Consider the following 22,202-nt stretch of genomic DNA (forward strand, 5'->3'; position numbering starts at 1 on the left):
AAAAAAAAAAAAAAAAAATACAAAAAATTAGCCGGGGGGGGGGGCACGTGCCTGTAGTCCCAGCTACTTGGGAGGCTGGGGCAGGAGAATCGCTTGAACCCAGGAGGCGGAGGTTGCAGTGAGCTGAGATAGCGCCAATGCACTCCAGCCCAGGTGACAGAGCAAGACTCTCTCAAAAAAGAAAGCACAGAAGTACTATTCCTATGTTACTGTATTATTTACTAGAAATAAGAAAATACAGGCAGAAACAAGAAAATGTACACATATACATTCTTCTCTCTTATGTGGTCTAAAATTCTTTAAATAATCAATTTCCCAGAGCCTTAAACAATATGTAGTCTTGCTTTCATAGTTTTCATCTTGTCAACAGCCTTGCATCGTAGATACTTGAACAGCTACTTTGTTCGGGTGCTCAACGATGTAGGATAAGCCTGGTCTTCGGCTAAATTCTCCTGACAGTATTATTGTGTGGTCCTAAGACTAATTCCTTGCTTCTATTATAGGAATCTGGCATTGGTTTTTAGCATCTGCAATTCTGTTAAGAGGAATTCACATATATAGTATAGTAAAACATAATTTATAGTGATTCAGAGCCAATTAACATTTACTAAGTACCAGACACTATACTAGGTATTTTACCTCTTCTCTCCTTTTGTGTACTGAGAGTGGAGACTAAACTTCATGTTTCTCTTAGGAATATAACAATGTCATCTATGAAAAGCAGAGTCCACAGTAGAAGCCCGGAAAAAATTTTCTCAGACGAAAATAATTAATGCTTTCTTATGGATGATATAAAGCATAGCTCAGTTGCCTAAGCAATAAACTATGTAGTCAAACAGGCTATAAGCTACATATGGTTAACTGGATCAAATCAAACTCCTTATCTAAATCTCCATACACTAAAAAATGAATACAAAACATTAAAATATAGCATAATTATTTTGTGACCTACACAGTATCTAGGAAGCTACTAAATACATTTGTATTTACCAACAGTGAAGGACAGAGCCACTGTATAGCACGAGACAGCACAAACATATATGTAGTCTGTTCTCAGCACTCCTAATATACCAAAAAAAATTAAACATATAGAAAACATTAAAATGATTAAGATGCTCTTCAGGCTTACCTATCAGCTTGGAATAAACGCTATACTGTAATGTGAATTGCCCCTTTGGGTTAACACCATCTTAACAGATTGTTTAAATTTTCTTTCTCTGCAAAATTGGTAACACTTTGTTCATCAGCACCTTTGTTCTACAAATTCACACCAAACTACAAATATTCTTCTGCATGTTAATTATATTATACACACAAACATTATACATACTCATTTGTGTGGAAACAAAAGCATATCTAAAGATAGGAATGTAAACTGAAACTTCATTAATAAAATCTTACTAAGTTTAACAGTATCAGAGTTTTAAAATGTTTGCCACATACAGGAACCAACATTTGGAAACCAATATAAAAATAACAAATAGGAACCTAGCCAACTGTGGTACTGGAAACAAAACAGATTCTGTAAAATTACTGTACAGTTAAGAAGGCAAACAATCTAAGGAATTCACACTCTATTTTCAAAGCCGAAAACATTCCATGCAGGAAAAAAATAACTAGTTACAGAAATTTGGACTCTGCTAGAAAGGAATTATCTAGTCAGCCCTATGTTTCATTTGCAAACTGATATAATCTGATGTAAGAATGAAAAAATGGCAAATATTTGCAAAAATGATGTGGTTAAAAAATGCAGCAAATATTTTTTATACTATTGGTGTTAATTTTAAAAATAATCCATCATATAGCAATGATAATCTTGTTAAATGGGAATATTTTCCAGGCTCAGCTGTTCACAAGTCTTAAGTGCACTGTCATCAGATTCTAAGGGGTGGCAGACAATGAATGAACATGTGTTTATGAGTTCCAATTAGGAAGTATGTTAATATCAACATTATTTCACATGAAATTTTAAACCATTTACTATTTCTCCCCTCCAAAATAAAGGCAAACTTTAGACTGACCACTACAAAATTCTGAGTTGGTGAAATCTAAAGTAGTAAGATTTAGTATTATGTTTTAAGTGACAATTTCATGTTCTCCAAAAAGAATACCAGGATCACCACTTTCCAATCATGCATGTAAACACACACACACACACACACACACACACACACACACACCCCAATTATGGTACATATGAACAAATGCTGTCTTGAAGGACTTGAAGCTTTCAATGCAAATGTATATATTTCTTCTGAGTTCACTGTTTTATAACTACAACTTAAAAAAACCATCACCCAGAACCATTCTAGAAATGTCCAGTTCCTCCTAGAAACTGGTCATTGTTGAACAGATTCAAAAATAGAAATTTAGATCATCTATAAAATTCATTTTATTTTTTCAATTCCAATGACAACTGCTGTTTTTAAATCTACTTTTCAGAATAAAATGTCAGTAGCATTTATTATTATTATTATTTTGGGGCAGAGTTTCATTCTTGCTGCCCAGGTTGGAGTGCAGTAATGCAATCTCGGCTCACTGCAACCTCTGCCTCCTGGGTACAAACGATTCTCCTGCCTCAGCCTCCTGAGTAGCGGGGATTACAGGAACCCACCACCATGCCCTGCTAATTTTTTGTATTTTTAGTAAAGACAGGTTTTCATCATATTGGCCAGGCTGGTCTCAAACTACTGACCTCAGGTGATCCACCTGCCTCGGCCTCCCAAAGTGCTGGGATTACAAGCGTGAGTCACCACACCTGGCCACATTTATTATTATACTAAATTAAAAGATCCAAGTTACCTGAGTCTGGACCTTAGTGTGGTAGGTTCTGCCTCACTCAGTAACACCAGCAGTAACTCAGGAGTTTTTATAGAACTTCTAAACAGGGATTGCCAATATAAATGTCCAAGATACCACAAAGGTCCACATACATCTTCAAATTTTCAGAAAGTCTGGCCGCGGTAGATGAAAACTGATTAACAGTATTTATTATAGTTCACTGGAGAGCAGATTATTAGAGAGAATACCTAGTATGAGGACCATCGATGTGGCTGTTTCTATAAGGAAGTATTTAGTGGCTGCTTCTGTGGAACGGCTGAAATTTGTGGAGATTATGCTACTTTAAAGTAGAAATATTAGTCCTCTCACAGTTGCTGGAAGTGTTGATTCATACTTCTACATATCAAATTGCTTGAGGAAATGGGAACTTTTCCTTTCACTATATCTTTCAAAAATGAGGTTTATAGGTGAAAATGGAAAGAGATAACTGGTAATGAAAAAAGCTGAAAACTACCACTCAAAGATCATTAAAAGCAGCAGAGAGGGGAAAAAAGCTTTATTAAAATTTTAATGAAAACTAGAAACGAAAGTGGAACAGGACTCCAGATAGAGAGCCCAAGATACAACCGGCATTACTGTAGTTCAGAGCTTCATCCAAGAGGCTCCTAATGCTCAAAGACTCTGCCTAAAGCTGAAATTCCATCAGGATAAACTAATTCATTGAAGTGTTCCCTGTAGAAGATAAGTCTGACTTCTACGGTCTTTACAAACCGGCATAATTCTAGTTACATTTATAACGAGACCTCTTAATTCAATCATCTCTGCTTTGGCTCCTCAGACAGTCTCTTAATGGGCCTCTCTACATTTATTCTTACTTTTATTTGACCCACTCTTCACAGAGCAGGGAAGATTGCATAAACAAAAACATAAATCCAGTCACACCACTTCTCTGTTCTTAACAGCTTCCATACACTCTTAGGAAAAAACTCCAACCCTTCTGTAAGGTTCAGAATAATGAAACCTACTCATCCCCCACCCAATCTACTCTAGCTACTCTGGCTTTCTTTTCCCGTTCTCCCAAAGCTCTTCTCCACCAACAGGTTTTTGCACCTGCCATTCCCTTCTGTAGAATGTCTTTCCTTCCTCGTCTGCCTGGAAACTCCAATCCTTCATTTCATAGCTTAAAAGTGACTTCCTCAGGAAAACTCTGCTTTTTTTTTTTTATCAATCTTCCACTCCCCACACACCTCTGGCCCCTATCATTTGCTGATTCTTTCACCATACTTTATTTCATACTTGCAATTAAGTATTCGTTTAATGTCTTTTTCCAACCCTATACTGCAAGTCCCATGAAGGTATGATTGTCTTATCTACTGCTGTTTCCTTGGTGCCAAATATAGGGCAGGAAATAAGGAATCAAAAGGAATAGATTTTTACAATGGGCTCTTGCACAAGGTAATGAGAATTAGTCTATCTCACACAAAATCATGAGTCTATCAACAATACATACTATAACACAAGTCATCTTGAGAGCCTAACAAATGAAGTAGCTGATGAAGCAAGATTTTTCACAATCTTTTCATTCCCAAATACTCTAAATCTTCAACTAGACTTGTAGGCTAGGGACATGTAGTTAGGTTCCTTGAAAACATTTATGGAATTCATTGTGGCAGTTAAGTTTCCTGGATAAAAATACACTGAGGACCTCAACCAAAGCCAAGCAACCTTCAAATGAATGAGTCATTATAAGAAATTGTGATCAAAAAGCCACCCAAGAAGAGGTAATAAGAAATTCGACCAGTGTTCTCTTGAATACAGTTCAGCCAATTCATTCTAGTTCAGATAAAACACATGCTTGATGGATGGGATAAAGACATGAAAAAAAATAGTAAGATTTCAGGAGACAGCTATTAAATGAGGATTTCCCAAGATGATTATGACTTTGAAAGTTTTAGTATCAAGAAATTCCTGATTAAGGTGGTTGTTTCAAAAATCTTTGGAAGCTAAGATTCATCCAAAATAGAATATAGCCACTTGAAATTTGCCAGAGGTTTGTAAGCTACGCAACATTCTGATTCTTTTATCTGAGGTCATAGCCAATTCTTAAGTAAATTTAATGCAGGATATTAAGGTTTCTGTGGGTCAAAAAGCCTCATAATTTAAATATCTAATGTGAGAAACTTTTCTTTACTTAAAAAAAGAGGATACTTATTTTCCAGAAACTTTCATCTTGATAAATAACAGAGAAAAGCAAAAATATGAATCAAAATAAATAATTTAACCTGATATTAAGGTTAAGAAACTTAATGAAAACAAGCAAATTAACTTTGTTATCTATCCTCTCACCTATCAACCCCAAGACTTTAAGTAAAACTTAAAGGACGGTAATCCATTATCATCTCACTTGTGTTCTCTACATTACTCTTTCAGTGGTAGGGGTGGGGAACATGTGCATGCATGTGTACAGTGGTAGAAGAGGGGAAACTAACATTGTATGTGTCTGCTATGTCATGAGCCTACAAACGGTACACGTTTTTATTAGATTCAGTCCTCACAACTCACAGTGGTGAAATGACTGGCCAGAGGTTAGCCAGCTAGCACGTGGTAGAGGCAAGCTTTGATTCCAGGGACACCTAGAGTCCTTTCCACAACATCACACTGCATATGTTTTCCTGGTTCTGTCGAAAATATTAATTGTTCATTTGGCATAATGTTTCTAGTTCTTTTCTACTATTTCATCCAAATGAATTTTCCTTCTCATTTTCCATGACAGATTTTGTTAGCCTTCACACCTTGCCCTATTGCTTATAAACTAAAGAAATGCAGGTTCCTCCATACAAAAGAGCTCTCTCCTCTATCACCTTCTAAATGAAACTTTCAATAAGACATATTGTGTTTATCCCAAACCCACCACAGCTGAGGAGGAATCGCTTGCTTTCACCTATAATTCCCAGTGCCCAGCACTCTCACAACTAGGAGGTTCTTGATAATGTCCTCATTTATACAATATGAAGTAAAAGCCAATTTAAACTTTTAAATGGTAACTTAATTCAATGCTGAATATCAAAATATCAACTTTTAAAAATTTAAATGATTGTTTTGATATATTCTTATACTAGCAACACTTCTTAAACTTTCTCATCATGGTACCCCTACATAGCAGGGGGAAATGAACACATCCCACAGCAGCTAAAACACATCAGAGATTTCATGCAGGTCTTGCATTTTATCTTGGAGATTCAGGTAAATTTTGGATTCTATTCTATTTAATAATCTTTTGTTTTTAAACTTTTAAGTTTGGGGTACATGTGCAGGTTTGTTACACAAGTAAGCTTGTGTCATGGGGCTTGTTTTACAGATTATTTTATCATCCAGGTATTAAGCCTGGTAACCATTATTTAGTTTTCCTGATCCTCTCCCACCTCCCACCCTCCAAAAATCCCTAGTGTGTGTTGTTCCCCTCTATATGTCCATGTGTTTTCATAATTTAGCTCCCACTTATAAGTCAGAACATGCACCTGCAGTATTTGGTTTTCTGTTCCTGCATTAATTAGTCTGCTAAAGATAAGGGCTTCCAGCTCCATCTATGTCCCTGTAAAGAACATCTCGTTCTTTTTCATGGCTGAATAGTATTCCATGATGTGTATGTACAAAACTTTCTTTATCCAGTCTATCACTGATGGGCATTTAAGGTGATTCTAAGTCTTTGCTATTAAATAGTGGTACAATGAACATACACATGCATATGTCTTTATGACAGAATAATTGATATTCCTTTGGGTATATATCCAGTCATGGCATTGCTGGGTTGAATGGTATTTCTGTCTTTAGGTCTTTGAGGAATTGCCACATTGTCTTCCACAATGGCTGAACTGACTGATACTCCCACGAACACTGTATACTGTTTCTTTTTCCCCAAAACCTCACCAGCACCTGAATAACCTTGTTTTTCATTTTCCCCCTTTACACCACATTTTCCTCCTAAACATTAGCAATTTAGAAATACACCATGTTTATTTCATGCTGTCTCAGCACTCCTCAGGTACTCCTGGGGATGTGAGAACTTATTCTTTGAAAATATTGGTAGTATGGTCTTTAACACAGCACCATGAAGCAGTAAACTGTGAATAATAATGTTTTAAATTGATATAAAACATTTCAAAAATTTATAAAATTTAAAAATGTTATTATAGGACGGGTGCAGTAGCTCACACCTGTAATTCCAGCACTTTGGGAGGCCGAGCCAAGCGAATCACCTGAGGTCAGGAGTTCGAGACCAGCCTGGCCAACATGGAGAAACCCCATCTCTACTAAAAATACAAAATTAGCCAGGCATGGTGGCACATGCCTGTAATCCCAGCTACTCGGGAGGCTGGGACAGGAGAATCACTTGAACCCAGGAGGTGGAGGTTGCACTGAGCTGAGATCGCACCACTGCATTCCAGCCTGGGCAACAAGAGCAAAACTCTGTCTCAAAAAAAAAAAAAGTTATTATAGTTTGTGTTCCAACCTTATAAAAATAAAAAAAATCAGTATTTCAGCAGTATTTCCTCTACTAAGGAAAGGGAAGTAACGTTCATGTACTTTTAATTTTGGAACTTTGAAACCGATCTCACCTTATTTGTCAAATTTATATATATGCTATTAACTGTTCAGTCTTTCTGCTCTATTCCAATTTCAGAAAACAGCTACTGAAAAAAAGCATTTTATTTTTGTTATTAGAAATTACAAAGTGTAGGAGCCACTGCATAAGGTGAAAATTACCTTGTTTATCTATAACAGAGTATGAGGCCAAAAATCCGCGTCCAGAAACATGGATTCCACTCATGAACAGCAATGTGATTTCATTGCCTTTTGATTCAATTGAATGGTTCATTTGCAACCCCAGACCACAGTATTTGCCTAGGAATGAAAGAAAAGCAGATTATTTGCTGTGGCTCTCCTTAAGTCAATAATATTTGCAATGTAGATAACAGAATCAGAATAATATACCAAGCTGGCTATTAAATTAGTATAAAATAAGGACTAAAATGTTTAATGATTACAAATCATATTACTCTGGAGGAAAAAAATGACAAGTAACGTCTATTCAAATGATTCAAAAGGAAAAGCAGTACATGTATCACTGAACTTACAGAGATTAATTTCCTGTGAAAGACATGTATACTCTTTAAAAACAGTAATAAGGGACTAAAAAAAATTTAACAAAATATTTCATCCAGGCAGGTGGCTCACAAATGAACTGATGGTTAATTAGTAGTATTCTTAACGTGCTTCCCTCAAACCCCCTTAGATTCTGACCTTAGGTCACGCCTCAAGCCTTTTTTTGGACCTATTCAATTTTACTTCTGAGGGTTGCTGGATTTCTAGTTAATCTCTTTAGGTGATCACATTTGATCCCATGGCTTTAACTATGATCTGACAACTCACAAGCTTAACCTTCCATCCACAGCTTTTTCCTTAAATGTCAGATGCATATATATAACTGTGTGCCTAACTTCCATCCTTTAATGTCTATCACAGAGGTGTCCAATCTTTTGGCTTCCCTGGGCCACATTGGAAAAAGAATTGTCTTGGACCACAAATAAAATGCATTAACACTAACGACGGCTGATGGGCACAATCAATCAATTAATCAACCAATAAACAAACATAAAAAATAAATCACAAAAAAACCTCATAATGTTTTAAGAAAGTTTACGAATTTCTGTTGGGCCGCATTCAAAGTTGTCCTAGGCTATAAAAAATAACATATCCTCAGTACAGATCTAAGATACTAAGATAAAAAAGAAGAAGAAGAAACATTAAAGCAAGACATGCACTAATAAATAATAAAAACTGATTTTCTTATGTGCTTGGTAACTTGTGTAAGCAATTCTGAATAAGGACTTCCAAAAATGTTTTAAGCTATGGCAGCATCACTTGAATAAGAGTCATGTGGACTTCCAAGGATATCATTTTCAAGGATGATACTTGATCTTATGAGTAGAGAATTCTAAGGAATTGACAAAGAAAACAAAACAAAACCTCACTAGAACTAGTAAAGAAACTTAGCTAAGTCACAGGATCCATATACAAATATCAACTGCATTTCCATATATGCTAGTGCAATCTGAAATGAAAATTTTAAAACTCCATCCATAATAGCATCACAAAAGTCAAAAAACTTAGGAATAAAATTGCTTTTAAAAGTTCAAAATCAGCATACCTCAAAACAATAAAAGCTATATATGACAAACCCACAGCCAATATCATACTGAATGGGCAAAAACTGGAAGCATTCCCTTTGAAAACTGGCACAAGGATGCCCTCTCTCACCACTTCTATTAACATAGTATTGGAAGTTCTGGCCATGGCAATCAGGCAAGAGAAAGAAATAAAGGGTATTCAAACAGGAAGACAGGAAGTAAAACTGTCTCTGTTTGCAGACGACATGACTGTATATTTAGAAAATCCCACTGTCTCAGCCCAAAATCTCCTTAAGCTGATAGACAACTGCAGCAAAGTCTCAGGATACAAAATCAATGTGAAAAAACCACAAGCATTCCTATACACCAATAACAGACAGAGAGCCAAATCATGAGTGAACTCCCATTCACAATTGCTGCAAAGAGAATAAAATACCTAGGAATACAACTTAAAGGGACGTGAAGGACCTCTTCAAGGACAAACCACTGCTCAAGGAAATAAGAGAGGATACAAACAAATGGAAAAACATTCCATGCTCATGGATAGAAAGAATCAATATTGTGAAAATGGCCATAATGCCCAAATATATAGATTCAATGCTATCCCCATCAAGCTACCATTGACTTTCTTCACAGAATTAGAAAAAACTACTTTAAATTTCATATGGAACCAAAAAAGAGTCCACATAGCCAAGACAATCCTAAGCAAAAAGAATAAAGCTGGAGGCATCACGCTACCTGACTTCAAACTATACCACAAGGCTACAGTAATCAAAACAGCATAGTACTGGTACCAAAACAGGTATGTGGACCACTGGAACAGAATAGAGGCCTCAGAAATAACACCACATATCTACAACCATTTGATCTTTGACAAACCTGACAAAAGCAATGGGGAAGGGGTTCCCTATTTAATAAATGCTGTTGGGAAAACTGGCTAGCTAGCCATATGAAGAAAACTGAAATTGGGCCCATTCCTTACGCCTTATACAAAAANCATAGCCAAGACAATCCTAAGCAAAAAGAATAAAGCTGGAGGCATCACGCTACCTGACTTCAAACTATACCACAAGGCTACAGTAATCAAAACAGCATAGTACTGGTACCAAAACAGGTATGTGGACCACTGGAACAGAATAGAGGCCTCAGAAATAACACCACATATCTACAACCATTTGATCTTTGACAAACCTGACAAAAGCAATGGGGAAGGGGTTCCCTATTTAATAAATGCTGTTGGGAAAACTGGCTAGCTAGCCATATGAAGAAAACTGAAATTGGGCCCATTCCTTACGCCTTATACAAAAATTAACTCAAGATGAATTAAAGACTTAACATATAACACCTAACACCATAAAAACCCTAGAAGAAAACCTAGGCAATACCATTCAGAACATAGGCATGGGCAAAGACTTCATGACTAAAACACCAAAAGCAATGGCAACAAAAGCCAAAACTGATAAATGGAATCTAACTCAACAAAAAGGCTGCACCAATTTATTCCCCTCTCCCCAGCATTACTGGAGATAAAGAAACTGGTAACTTGTTGTTTTCTTGATTAACTTTTCCAACGTGTGTTAACTTGTAAAATTTCCTATAGTATGTGATCTTTTAATGCTTCTAGGATATTCCTTTCCTTCCTTTCCTCTTCCCTTCTCTCCTTCTCTCTTTCTTTCTTTCTCTCTCTCTCTTTCAAATGGAGTCTTGTTCTGTCACCCAGGCTGGAGTACACAGTGGCGTGATCTTGGCTCACTGCAACCTCTGCCTCCCGGGTTCAAGCAATTCTCCTGTCTCAGCCTCCCAAGTAGCTGGGATTACAGACGCACACCAGCACACCTGGCTAATTTTTGTATTTTTATTAGAGACATGGTTTCACCATATTGGCCAGGCTGGTCTTGAACTCCTGACCTGTGGTGATCCACCCACCTCAGCCTCCCAAAGTGATGGGATTACAGGCGTGAGCCACTGCACCCGGCCTTCTAGGGTATTTCTTACCAGGATTCCCTGTCAGTTTTATTCTTAACTTCTTTTATGTTACATATATGGCAAAAGGAAGATTTTTCTGGGTAAGCCTGAACTAATCAGGTAGGCCCATTAAAAGCACATTGTTTTCACAGGTTGCAGAATTGGAAATAAGAGAGACACATGCCACGTGTCCTGGAAGAAAGCAAACATCTATGTAGCACCTTGCCTATCAGGGTCACTGCAAGTGGCCTCTAGAAACTTAGAGCAGTCCCTGGCCAACAGTTACCAGGAAAATGGGGACCTCAGTTTTACAACTGCAACGAACTGAATTCTACCAACAACTAGTACACTTGGAAGAGAACTGTGAGCCCCAGGTGAGAAACGTATTCCCAGCTAACACCTTAACTTCAGCCTGGTAGGAACCTGAGCAGAGAATTCAGTCATGCCATGCAATGCCCAGACTTCAGATCCATGGAAACTGGGATGATAAAACTGTGCTCGTTTAAGCTGCTAAGCTTGTGATAATTTGCTATGAAGCAAAATAAGACAGAACACAACCAGGAATTTAGTGTACAGTCCAAGAATATCATGCTTTTGGATAATTGAATCTGACAGAGGTATGGAGGAGAAGTTAGAATTGATGGCTCAGGACCCGAATCAGCCCACAGGCCTCTTGGTCTGTATAGTTCTGGGCTATACTCTCCTTCAAAAATGTTTAAATTAGGTGTTAAAGTTTTCAAAATCTGGAAACTTTACATACATTCTGAATTTCTAACTTCTCTTGAAAAATCACAAGGAAAAAAGGAAATCTAGGCCAGTTTTCTAAGTGATTGTCCTTAAGTAGCTATCCCCTTTGAAAAAGAAAGTCATACTCCAGTTTGCCACAGCCCTACCACTCCACAATGCCCCCAGTCCTGAAGCTCAGCTATCATTTATCATCATGGCTATGCTGTTATTCTTCATATGCCTAGGCCATTTCACTTCTTTATTTCATCTGTCTAAACCCTGTTGGCAGTGAGTTTGTAGCCACTTGTATAGAGTGTAGAGACCTCATGGTCACCATGCCTCTTCTAATGTACACATTAACCACAGTAGATGAAGAACAGCAATAATTTAAGCTCTAGAAGATGTTAAATGGAAACATTCTGTATTCAAAAGACAGGTGAGATAGTGCATCTGACTCTGATAAACCAGAAGTATAGTTAATACTGTTACTATAAAATCTTCTACAGAAATCTTATTTATGTTCTCAATTAAACGGAAGCTCATTCAACTTGCTGAGGTGTGCCATGGAACAATGCTTTCCTTAGGAATCTGCAACTCAGAAGGATGGACCAGAGGGTAGAGAGTTACTTGTAAGAACAAAAGCATATCAGCTCTGTCCACTTTCAGTAGAGGGAAATGAAGCTTGCTTAAAGAGCATAGGTTCTAATTTACAAACTTCTTTACGAACAGGTTTTTTTTTTTTTTTTTTTTTACTAGTATAGGAGCATCTCTGGTCTCAAAAAACAAAATTTGGAATTCTCAAAGGAACTCATTTATTGAAACCCTGAATATCCAGGCACTAAGCCAGGCAGCCTGGGGATTCGGTGATGGAATGAGAGGCAGTGATGCCCTCAGAAAGCTTAGTGTAGTGGGACAAATCAAATGTACAGTTGAATCCTCTAAGGTACAGAAGAGGCCATTATAGTGCCTGGACAATGTTTACCATAGATGTTATCATTAAAAAACTTCCATCAGTAAAGTTTCTTTAAAAAGCCTAGCTTTGAGGACCATTGTCTTATGCTTGGTGGGCCAGAGTGAGGTGGAGATGTACAAATTAACGCCCTGACTTGGAGTTGTTGAGTGTCCTCTTTTTGAATGTCTAAAATGTCTTCCCATAATCATTTCTCTTATACTGTGAATAAGCTGTTCTTTTTGGCTGGATTTAGCCTTAGTTTTAGCTGCTTCAGCAAAGACTTGCCTGCAGAAGATAATGATAGGAAGGTATAGCTCTAATTTCTTTTTAAACAATTAGACTACTGGGCATATATTTAAAATGGGACATAACAGATATTTACTAGGTTTAAAAGGGATTTAGCAATATTACCAAAAATGAATTTGCCTCTCCTTCTAAAATATAGTGGTTTTAGAAAAGTATTTTAAATTAAGTTTTTCTACAACATATCATAGTTATTGTACATTTTGATTTTAGAAAAGTAGCTACTTTGGTGTTTTTCTTCTTAAGCAGCAGATCTGATATCTGCACATTTTAAAGTGAAGAAATCCTGCATGGGAAAATGTACCTTGATACTTTGACTCCTACCTCACACAACACAACTAAAAATCAATTCTGGAAGGACTGACGATAATATATGTAGAAACAAATCCAATAAGGCTTTAAGTGGAAAACTTTGAAACAGCTTCATGACCTAGAAATGGGCAAAACTTCCTTAAACAGAATACAAAAAGTACTAACCATAAAATAATTACTAAGCGCAAACTACATAAAATTAATGTCTATTTATCACAAGATACCAATAATGGAGCAAAATGGCAGTCCATAGCAATGGAGAAGATATGTGTACTACACCTAAAAAGAACCCATTACCAGAATATATACAGAACTCCAACAAATGAATAAGAAAAGGATCTCCCAACAGAGAATATGCATGAAAACGTAAACAGAATCTTTATAAATGAAGATATTCAAATGGATAATAAATGTATGAAAAGAGCACATCATCAGCTTTCAAGGAAATACGAAGCAAACTATGTATAACATGCCATCAGTACACACACACCAGAACAGTTAATGTGGAGAAAAGCAGAGAATGGTAACTGGAACTCTTATACACTGGTAGAGGGTGTAAAATAGTACAGCCACAAAAACATTTGGCAATAACGGTTAAAGCTGAAAATATGCAACCCAGTGACCCAGTGATTCCTCTTCTACATACAGAAATGTGTACTTATGTACATCTTCAACATAAAAAAGTGTCAGTTTTACTACACTCAAACCAACATAACATTAAAATTTTAATTTTTTTTATGAATCCAAAAGTCAGAAAAAATGTACTTAGTTTTAAAACTTTGCATTTCTTTGATTATAAGCATAGTTGACTCCTCTAAAATCCTTTCAGAACTGTAGCTCAGACAAAAGAGCACATAGGTTTTTACCACTATCTACAATGGTAACCAAACGGTCTTGATAGAAAAATTTATAGCATTCAGATGGGCTAAAATATTCATAAGGTAATATCAAAATTCCCCATCGAAATTTTCCAAGTGGGCTTTCCTTCTCTCTTATGAAACTTCTATTTTAGTAAAGGACTTTAAGAGTTATCTTTTGGAAAACAAGCCAACTTCTGTAAAGACGAGAGCTTCACATTCTATTTCTTAATAAAACATCTTGAAAAGGTAGTGATTCAAGGCCCTAGCTCTAAGTTGACAGATTCTTTCAGTATAGCTGGCAGTTTCTCATGCCAAGTATGCTAATACAAAAAGCAATGAGTCATAATAATGTGAAGACTTCAGCAAAACCAGATGTGGTGCCAAGCATCACAGATGAGACATTCATAGAATATCAAGAAATTTCTTTAAAGCTTTTCTGAAAAAATATACTCTTCACTACTTAGGAGATGTCAAAACCTTTTAATATCCACTTAAAAGGCTCACAAATTGGAATTCTTGGATGTGGCCAGGATCTCATAGGAGAGTAAGTTCCCTCCAGTTAAATGTTGTTGAGAAATGGACAGCTGTCAATTCCTCAATAATCTGCCTCAAAACCTCAGAGGAAACATTTAGGATACTGAAAGAACAAACAAAACAACAAATATATAGGCAATCTCTCCCGAACTACGGTCTCTCCCAGAAGAAAAAAAATACATTAATGAAGAGGCCTATTATGAGCTACAAAGCTTATAAACCACTGCAAACTGCCAGCCCTATCCACAGAAATACAGAGGTACAATGTTAATCTACTTAAAATACACAGTATAAAAGAAAACAAAAAATGTGAGTCCCTAAAATTTAGTTTATGAAAACCCTCTCCCCCTATAAAAACAGTGACATAAGGAAACTACAGCACAGCACTCCAAACTTAATTAAATGTCCTCGAACATTTGGGATATGATAAAACATCTTGAAGCATAAATTCAGAAACTAGGGGCAGAAATGGACAAAAAAGCAGAAAGAAATGAGAGTTGGTTGACCTCAGGAAAGAAATACAAGAAAAGACAAAAGTATACCAAAAATGGAGAATTAAGACCACATTATAAAGTGCACAAGGAATTACAGATTCTAATGAAAACATAAGGAATGTTGAAAAGAAGAAGAAAAAAACAGACTAAAAAGAATATTTAAAAAGTAAAAAGGTGAGAATGTGGCTGAAATGAAAGGGGATATAACAGCAAAGAAGTTTCAACTGATGTATAAGTATTAAAAATAAATACACAAAGCAATGGAACAAATATTAATATTAAAAAATAGGCATATAGGATTACCTCAAACTAAAATGCTTTTGCATAGCAAAGAAAACAATCAACAGAGTGAAGAGACAGAGAAAGAGAAAATACCTGCAAACTATGTATCTGGTAAAGGGTTAATACCAAAAGCGTATGAGGAGGTCAAACAACTCAAAAGCAAGAAAACAAATAACTTTAAAAATGAAAAAATATCTAAGTAGGTACTTTTCAGAAAAAGTTTATGAAAGCAATCCCCTCCTCTATTATACAAATAGCCAACAGATATATGAAAAAAATATTCTGCACCATTAAACACCAATGAAATGAAAATAAAACCACATGAGATATCACCTCACACTTGCTAGAATGGCTATTATCAAAAAGACAAAGATAAGTGTTGACAAGAATGTGGAAAAAACGGTACTCTTCTACACTATTGGTGGGAATCTAAATTAGTATAGCTGTTCATGAAAACCAGGATGAAAGTTCCTCAAAAAAATTAAAAATAGAACTATCAAATGATCCAGTAATTCTACTACTGGGTATACATATCCAAAGAAAATGAAATCAATATGTTGAAAAGATATCTACACTCCCATGTTCACAGCTGCATTATTCACAATAGCTAAGATATGGAATCAATCTAAACGTCCATCAGTAGATAAATGGATAAAGGAAATGTGGTATATGAACACAGCAGAGTACTATTCAGCCTATACTAAAAAAAGAAAGAAACCCTGCCATTTGCAACAACATGGATGAAACTGGAGGACATGATGTTAAATGAAATAAGCAAGGCATAGAAAGACAAATACTACATGATCTCACTCACATGTAGAATCTAAAAAAGACAAACCCACAGAAGCAGAGAGTAGAACGGATTGAAGGGGGAGTTGGAAGGATGAGTTGGAGAGATGTTGGTCAAGGGACACAAATACTTCAGTTATACAGGAGTGATAAGTTAAAAAGAGCCACTGTATAACAGTGTATTTACTTAAAAATTGCTAAGAGATTTTAAGTGTTCTCACTACAAAACGTTAAGTACGTGAGGTAATGCATTTATTAGTCTGATTGATCCATTCTACAATGTATACACGTATCAAAACAATGTACATCATAAATACATACAATTATCATGTCATTTAAAAAATCATTAAATAGGAAGTATTAAAACTATAATCCAAGAAAATTTTCTAGAAATAAAGGAAGACCTGAATTTACATACTGAAAGAGTCCACCGGATACCAGTGGAAACTAACCTGTAATGATCAACTTCAAAACATATCCTTAGAAAACTAATAGACTTTAAAGGTAAAGAAAAAAATCCTCATGGTCACTGTACAAAAACCAAATGCCTTATAATGGCAAGAGAGTTCAATTGCCATCAGACTTCTCAAAAAACAATATGAAGTAAGGGAATCATGGAAAAGCATTTTTTTTTTTAACTCAAAGAAGTAACATTTCAATCCAAGATTTAGATATTATCAAGCAGCCCCTTCAAGCCTAAAGGCCATAAAAAATTTACAAAGTAAGCAGTTTTCAACACGCAAAATCTGCACCATAAGCCCTTCTTAAGGAATCAAGTTATTCAAAGATGAATTTCATCCCAACAATAGACTAGTGGTTGGACTTGAGGAAAAAGACTGACAGTGATCATTTATTATATTTAATTATAGATCTAGAACAGTTAGAGATGGGGTTGAAGAATAAGAAGATATGATACATGCTGTGTGTTATGAATGTATATTCTGAGAGTGCTATGATTTGGATGTGGTTTGTCCCCATCAAATCTCATGTTGAAATTTATTTATATTATTTTTTAAATTTTTCAATAGCTTTAGGGGTACAAGTAGTTTTGGTTACACAGATAAATTTTATAGTGATGAAATCTGGGCATTTAGTGTACCCATCACCCAAATAGTGTACATTATACCCAATAGGTGATTTTTTAATCCTTTACCACCTTCCCCCTTTCTGAGTCTCCAATGTCCATTACAGCATTCTGTATGCTGTCATTTATCCAGAAGGTTAGTCCCCCCTTATAAGTGAGAACATGTAGTACTTGGTTTTCTGTTCCTGGGTTACTTTACTTAGGATAATGACCCTCAGTTCTATCCAAGGTGCTGCAAAGACATTATTTCATTCTTTTTAAAGGCTGAGTAGTATTCTACTGTGTGTGTATGTGCACATCATATATATATATATATTCTGTTTAAAGGCTGAGTAGTATTCCACTGTGTGTGTATGTGTACATCATATATATATATATATATTCTTTTAAGGCTGAGTGGTATTCCACTGTGTGTGTATGTGTACATCATATATATACTTATACTTCAACACAACTCTATACATATATATTCTTGTTTAAAGACGCTGAGCTGTTTTTTATTCTACCGTGCTATGTGTGCATCAGTTATAATATTATATATTCTTTTTCTCATCTACAAGGACCTGAGATAGTATTCCACTTGGTGTATCATATATATATATATTCTTTTTAAAGGCTGAGTAGTATTCCACTGTGTGTGTATGTGTGCATCATATATTCTTTTTAAAAGCTGAGTAGTATTCACTGTGTATGTGTACATCATATATATATATTCTTTTTAAAGGCTGAGTAGTATTCCACTATGTGTGTGTACATCATATATATATATATATTCTTTTTAAAGGCTGAGTAGTATTCCACTGTGTATGTGTACATCATATATATATATATTCTTTTAAATATAACATTTTCTTTATCCACTCATTGGTTTGATGGACTCTTAGGTTGATTCCGTATCTTCTCCATCGTGAATTCTACTGTGATAAACATACTAATGCAGGTATCTTTTTCATATAATGACTTATTTTCCTTTGGGCAGGTATCAGTAGTGAGACTGCTAAACTGAATGGTAGATCTAACTTTTAGTTCTTTGACAAATTTCCATAGTGTTTTCCAGAGAGGTTGAACTAATTTACATTCTCGCCAACAGTGTATAAGTGTTCCCTGTCTGCACACAACAAAAAAAGAAGTTTCTTGACTTCTTAATGGTCATTCTGACTAGGGCAAATTGGTATCTTGTTGCAGTTTTAATTTGCATTTCTGTGATGACTAGTGATATTGAGCATTTTTCATATGTTAGTCTTTTGTGTATCTTCTTTTGAGAAATGTATGTTCATGTTGTTTTCTACTTTTAATGTAATTATTTATTTTCTTGGTGATTTGAGTTCCTTGTAGATTATGGACATTCGCTGTTTGTCAGATGTATAGTTTAGAAATATTTTCTCCCATTCTGTAGGTTCTCTATTTACTCTCTGTTTACAATGCTGATTATCTCTTTTGCTGTACAAAGCTTTTTAGTTTAATGGAGTCCCCTTTATTTATTTTTGTTGCATTTGCTCTGTCTCTTACTCATAAATTCTCTGCCTATGCCAATATTCAGAACTTTTCCTAGGGTTTCTTCTAAAATTGTTATGGTTTCAGGTCTTACATTTGACCCTTTTCCTGTTTTCAAAACAAAGGTGCGGCTTGCTGCCGGTGCTCATTTAATTTTACATAAACACGCTCTTTGAGGTTGAAGCAAATCTGACTGATAGTCAATGTGAAAATAAAATATAAAAACTGTTTTTGGAGTTATTTCTAAACAGAACTAACATCAGAATTGTCTGAATCATCAGAATCGTCTATTTCAGAAAAACCGAATTCATCAAACGAATCTTTGACCAACGACTTTTCAAGAACAATATTAACATCATGTGTAGGGATGCTGTTTTCTAGGATTTGACATTTTCAGCGATTGAGATTATATTTTGTAAGTGGAAATACCACTACTAAAAACGGAGTACTATAATAGGATAATGTCTTTTGTTTCCAAAGTTGATATACCAGAGCAATGCAAAAATAATAATAATAGGGTGCTATTTTGTGGAAAATTTACTTTGGGGTAAATGATGCAGCCGCAAGTGCCACTGGTGAGTATTCTCAGAGCAAATGGGGAAAGGGTTAAGTCTTTACTCCATCTTGAGTAAATTTTTGTAGACAGTGAGAGATAGGGATCCAGTTTCATTCTTTGTATGGCTATCCAATTTTCCAGCACCACCAAATGAATATGGTGTCCTTTCCCCCATTTTATGTTTCAGTCTACTCTGTCAAAGATCAGTTGGTTGTAGGTATTTGACTTTATAGCTGGGTTCTCTATTATGTTTCATTGGTACATGTGTCTATTTTTATACAAGTTATCATTCTGTGTTGATTACTGTAGCCTTGCAGTATAATTTAAAGACAGTTAAAGTGATACCCCTAGAGTTCTTTTGTTTGCTCAGGACTGCTTCTGCTATTCAGGATTTTTGGTTTATTTGAATTTAGGGTTTTCTTTTCTAATTCTGAGAAAAATGGTGTTTTTGGCAGGATATGATGGCACACTCCTGTAATTCCAGCTGCTTGGGAAGCTAAAGCAGGAGGCTGAGGCTGAAGTGAGCCAAGAGCACAACTGCACTCCAGACTGGTTGAAAGAGTAAAATTCTCTCTAAAAGAAAGAAAGAAAGAAAAACGGCATTGGTGGTATTTTGGTAGGAACTGTATTGAATGTGTAGATTGTTTTGGGCAGTATGGTCATTTTCACAATACTGATTCTTTCAATTCATGAGTATAGGAGGTTTTCCTATTTGTTTGTACCATCTATGATTTCTTTCATCAGTGTTTTGTAGTTCTATGTGTAGAGATCTTTCACCTCTTTGGTTAAGTATATTCCTAGGGTTGTTTTTTTTTTTTCTTTCTTTTTTTGCAGCAATTGTAAATGGGACTGAGTTCTCGATTTGATTCTCAGTTTGGTACATTACTGGTACATAGTAGTAGTACTGACGTGTGTATGGCGATTTTGTAACCTGACACTTTACTGATTCATTTATCCAATCTAGGAGATTTTGGAGGAGTCTTTAGAATTTCCAAGGTGTAAGATCACATCATCAGCAAACAGAGATAGTTTGATTTCTCTTTTCTAACTTAGATGCCCTTTATTTCTTTCTCTTGCCTCCTGATGGTTCTAGCTAGAACTTCTAGTACTATGTTGAATAAAAGTGGTAGAAGTAGGCATTCTTCTCTGTTCCAGTTCTTAGGAAGAATGCTTTCAGTTTTTCCCATTCAGTGTGTTAGCTGTGATGGCTTTCATTATTTTAAGGTATGTTCTTTCTGTGCCTAGTTTGTTGAGAACTTTTATCATGAAGGGATACTGAATTTTATCAAATGCTTTTTCTTCATCTATTGAAATTTTTTTTTGTTTTAATTATATTTGTGTGGTGAATCACATTTATTGATTTGCATATGTTGAACCATCCTTGCATTCCTGGTATGAAACCCACTTGATGCTGAATTATCGTGTTGATATATTGCTGAATCTAGTTTGCTAGAATTTTGTTGAGGATTTTTGCACCTATGTTCATTAGGAATATTGGTCTGCAGTTTTCCTTGTTTGTTGTGTCTTTTCCTGGCTTTGGTATCAGGGTGATACTGGTTTCACAGAAAGAATTAGGGAGGATTCCCTCTTTCTCCATCTTTTGGAATAGTTTCAGTAGAATTGGTATCAGCTCTTCTTTGAATGTCTGGTAAAATTCAGCTGTGAATTCATCTGGTCCTGGGCATTTGTTGTTCTTGTTGTTGTCGTTGGGAGATTTTTTAGTACTGATTCAACCTCACTACTTATTGCTTGGTCCATTCAGGATTTCTGTTTCTTCCTGATTCAAACTTGTGGGGTTGTGTGTTTCTAGGAATTTATCCATTTCCTCTAGACTTTCTAGTTTGTGTGCACAGACGTATTCACGGTAGTCTTAGATCATCTTTTCCAGTGTTCTACACATTCAGAGACACTTTCTAATAATAAACTACATAAATGATCTCTGAAAGTGTAGTCTTCATGAAGTTTAACTGCCAGCATGACAATATTGGAAAGTGGGGCCTAATGGGAGTTGTTTGGGTCATGGGGCCAGATGTCTCATAAATTGATTAATGCCATCTCATGGGAATCAGTTCTAAGTCGAACAGGACTGGATTAGTTACCATGACAGTGGGTTGTTATAAAGCGAGTCGGCCTCCTCAGTCCCCTCTCTCTGCACAAGCCCCTTCTCCTTCCAGTTTCCTCCATGAGTTGAAGCAGCACAAAACCTTTATATAATGAGCTGTCTACTCTTGTACTTTCCAGTCACCAGAATTATGACCCAAATAAACCTGCTTTCTTTATAAAACATCCAGCTTCAGTTATTCTGTTGTAGCCACACTAAACAGAATAAATCAGAGGAAACTGGGTACAGAAGGAAGTGGAAAGAAGTCTACTTCATTGAATGTTATATAGGCAATAGGTAGAAAATAAAGAATACCATTAAAAATGCACAAATTGGATAGTAAATGATTAAGACAATAGGAACCACGGGCATTTTAAAAAGTATAAATTGAAAAGTAGCACCTAGAACAAAACTATAAACCTTACCAAACACGAAGACACTTAAAAAAACCCAGAAGGATAGAAAACAACGTAAAAAAATAAACCCAAAAAATATAATACACATAACTTTAAAAGATATGGAAGAGTTAAAATGTATCAGTTATAGGGGGCGGAGCAAGATGGCCGAATAGGAACAGCTTCAGTCTCCAACTCCCAGCGTGAGCGACACAGAAGACTCGTGATTTCTGCATTTTCAACTGAGGTACTGGGGTCATCTCACTAGGGAGTGCCGGACAATCGGTGCTGGTCAGCTGCTGCAGCCTGACCAGCGAGAGCTGAAGCAGGGCGAGGCATCGCCTCACCTGGAAGCCAAAGGGGGAAGGGGATCCGTTTTCCTAGCC

General features: G+C 35.9%; 1 protein-coding gene across 1 annotated transcript in view; it reads right to left on the reverse strand.

Annotated features, from left to right (window-relative positions):
• The window catches only part of DCBLD2 (discoidin, CUB and LCCL domain containing 2), a 101,495-nt gene that overhangs the window by 45,299 nt on the left and 33,994 nt on the right, over nucleotides 1–22,202 (reverse strand). Inside the window, 1 exon segment of the mRNA XM_017854291.1 lies at nucleotides 7,546–7,683. Within this exon segment, the coding sequence (XP_017709780.1) occupies nucleotides 7,546–7,683 (138 nt within the window).

The sequence above is a fragment of the Rhinopithecus bieti genome, unplaced genomic scaffold, assembly GCF_001698545.2.
Source record: "Rhinopithecus bieti isolate Rb0 unplaced genomic scaffold, ASM169854v2 scaffold_38527, whole genome shotgun sequence".
Classification (NCBI taxonomy): domain Eukaryota; kingdom Metazoa; phylum Chordata; class Mammalia; order Primates; family Cercopithecidae; genus Rhinopithecus; species Rhinopithecus bieti.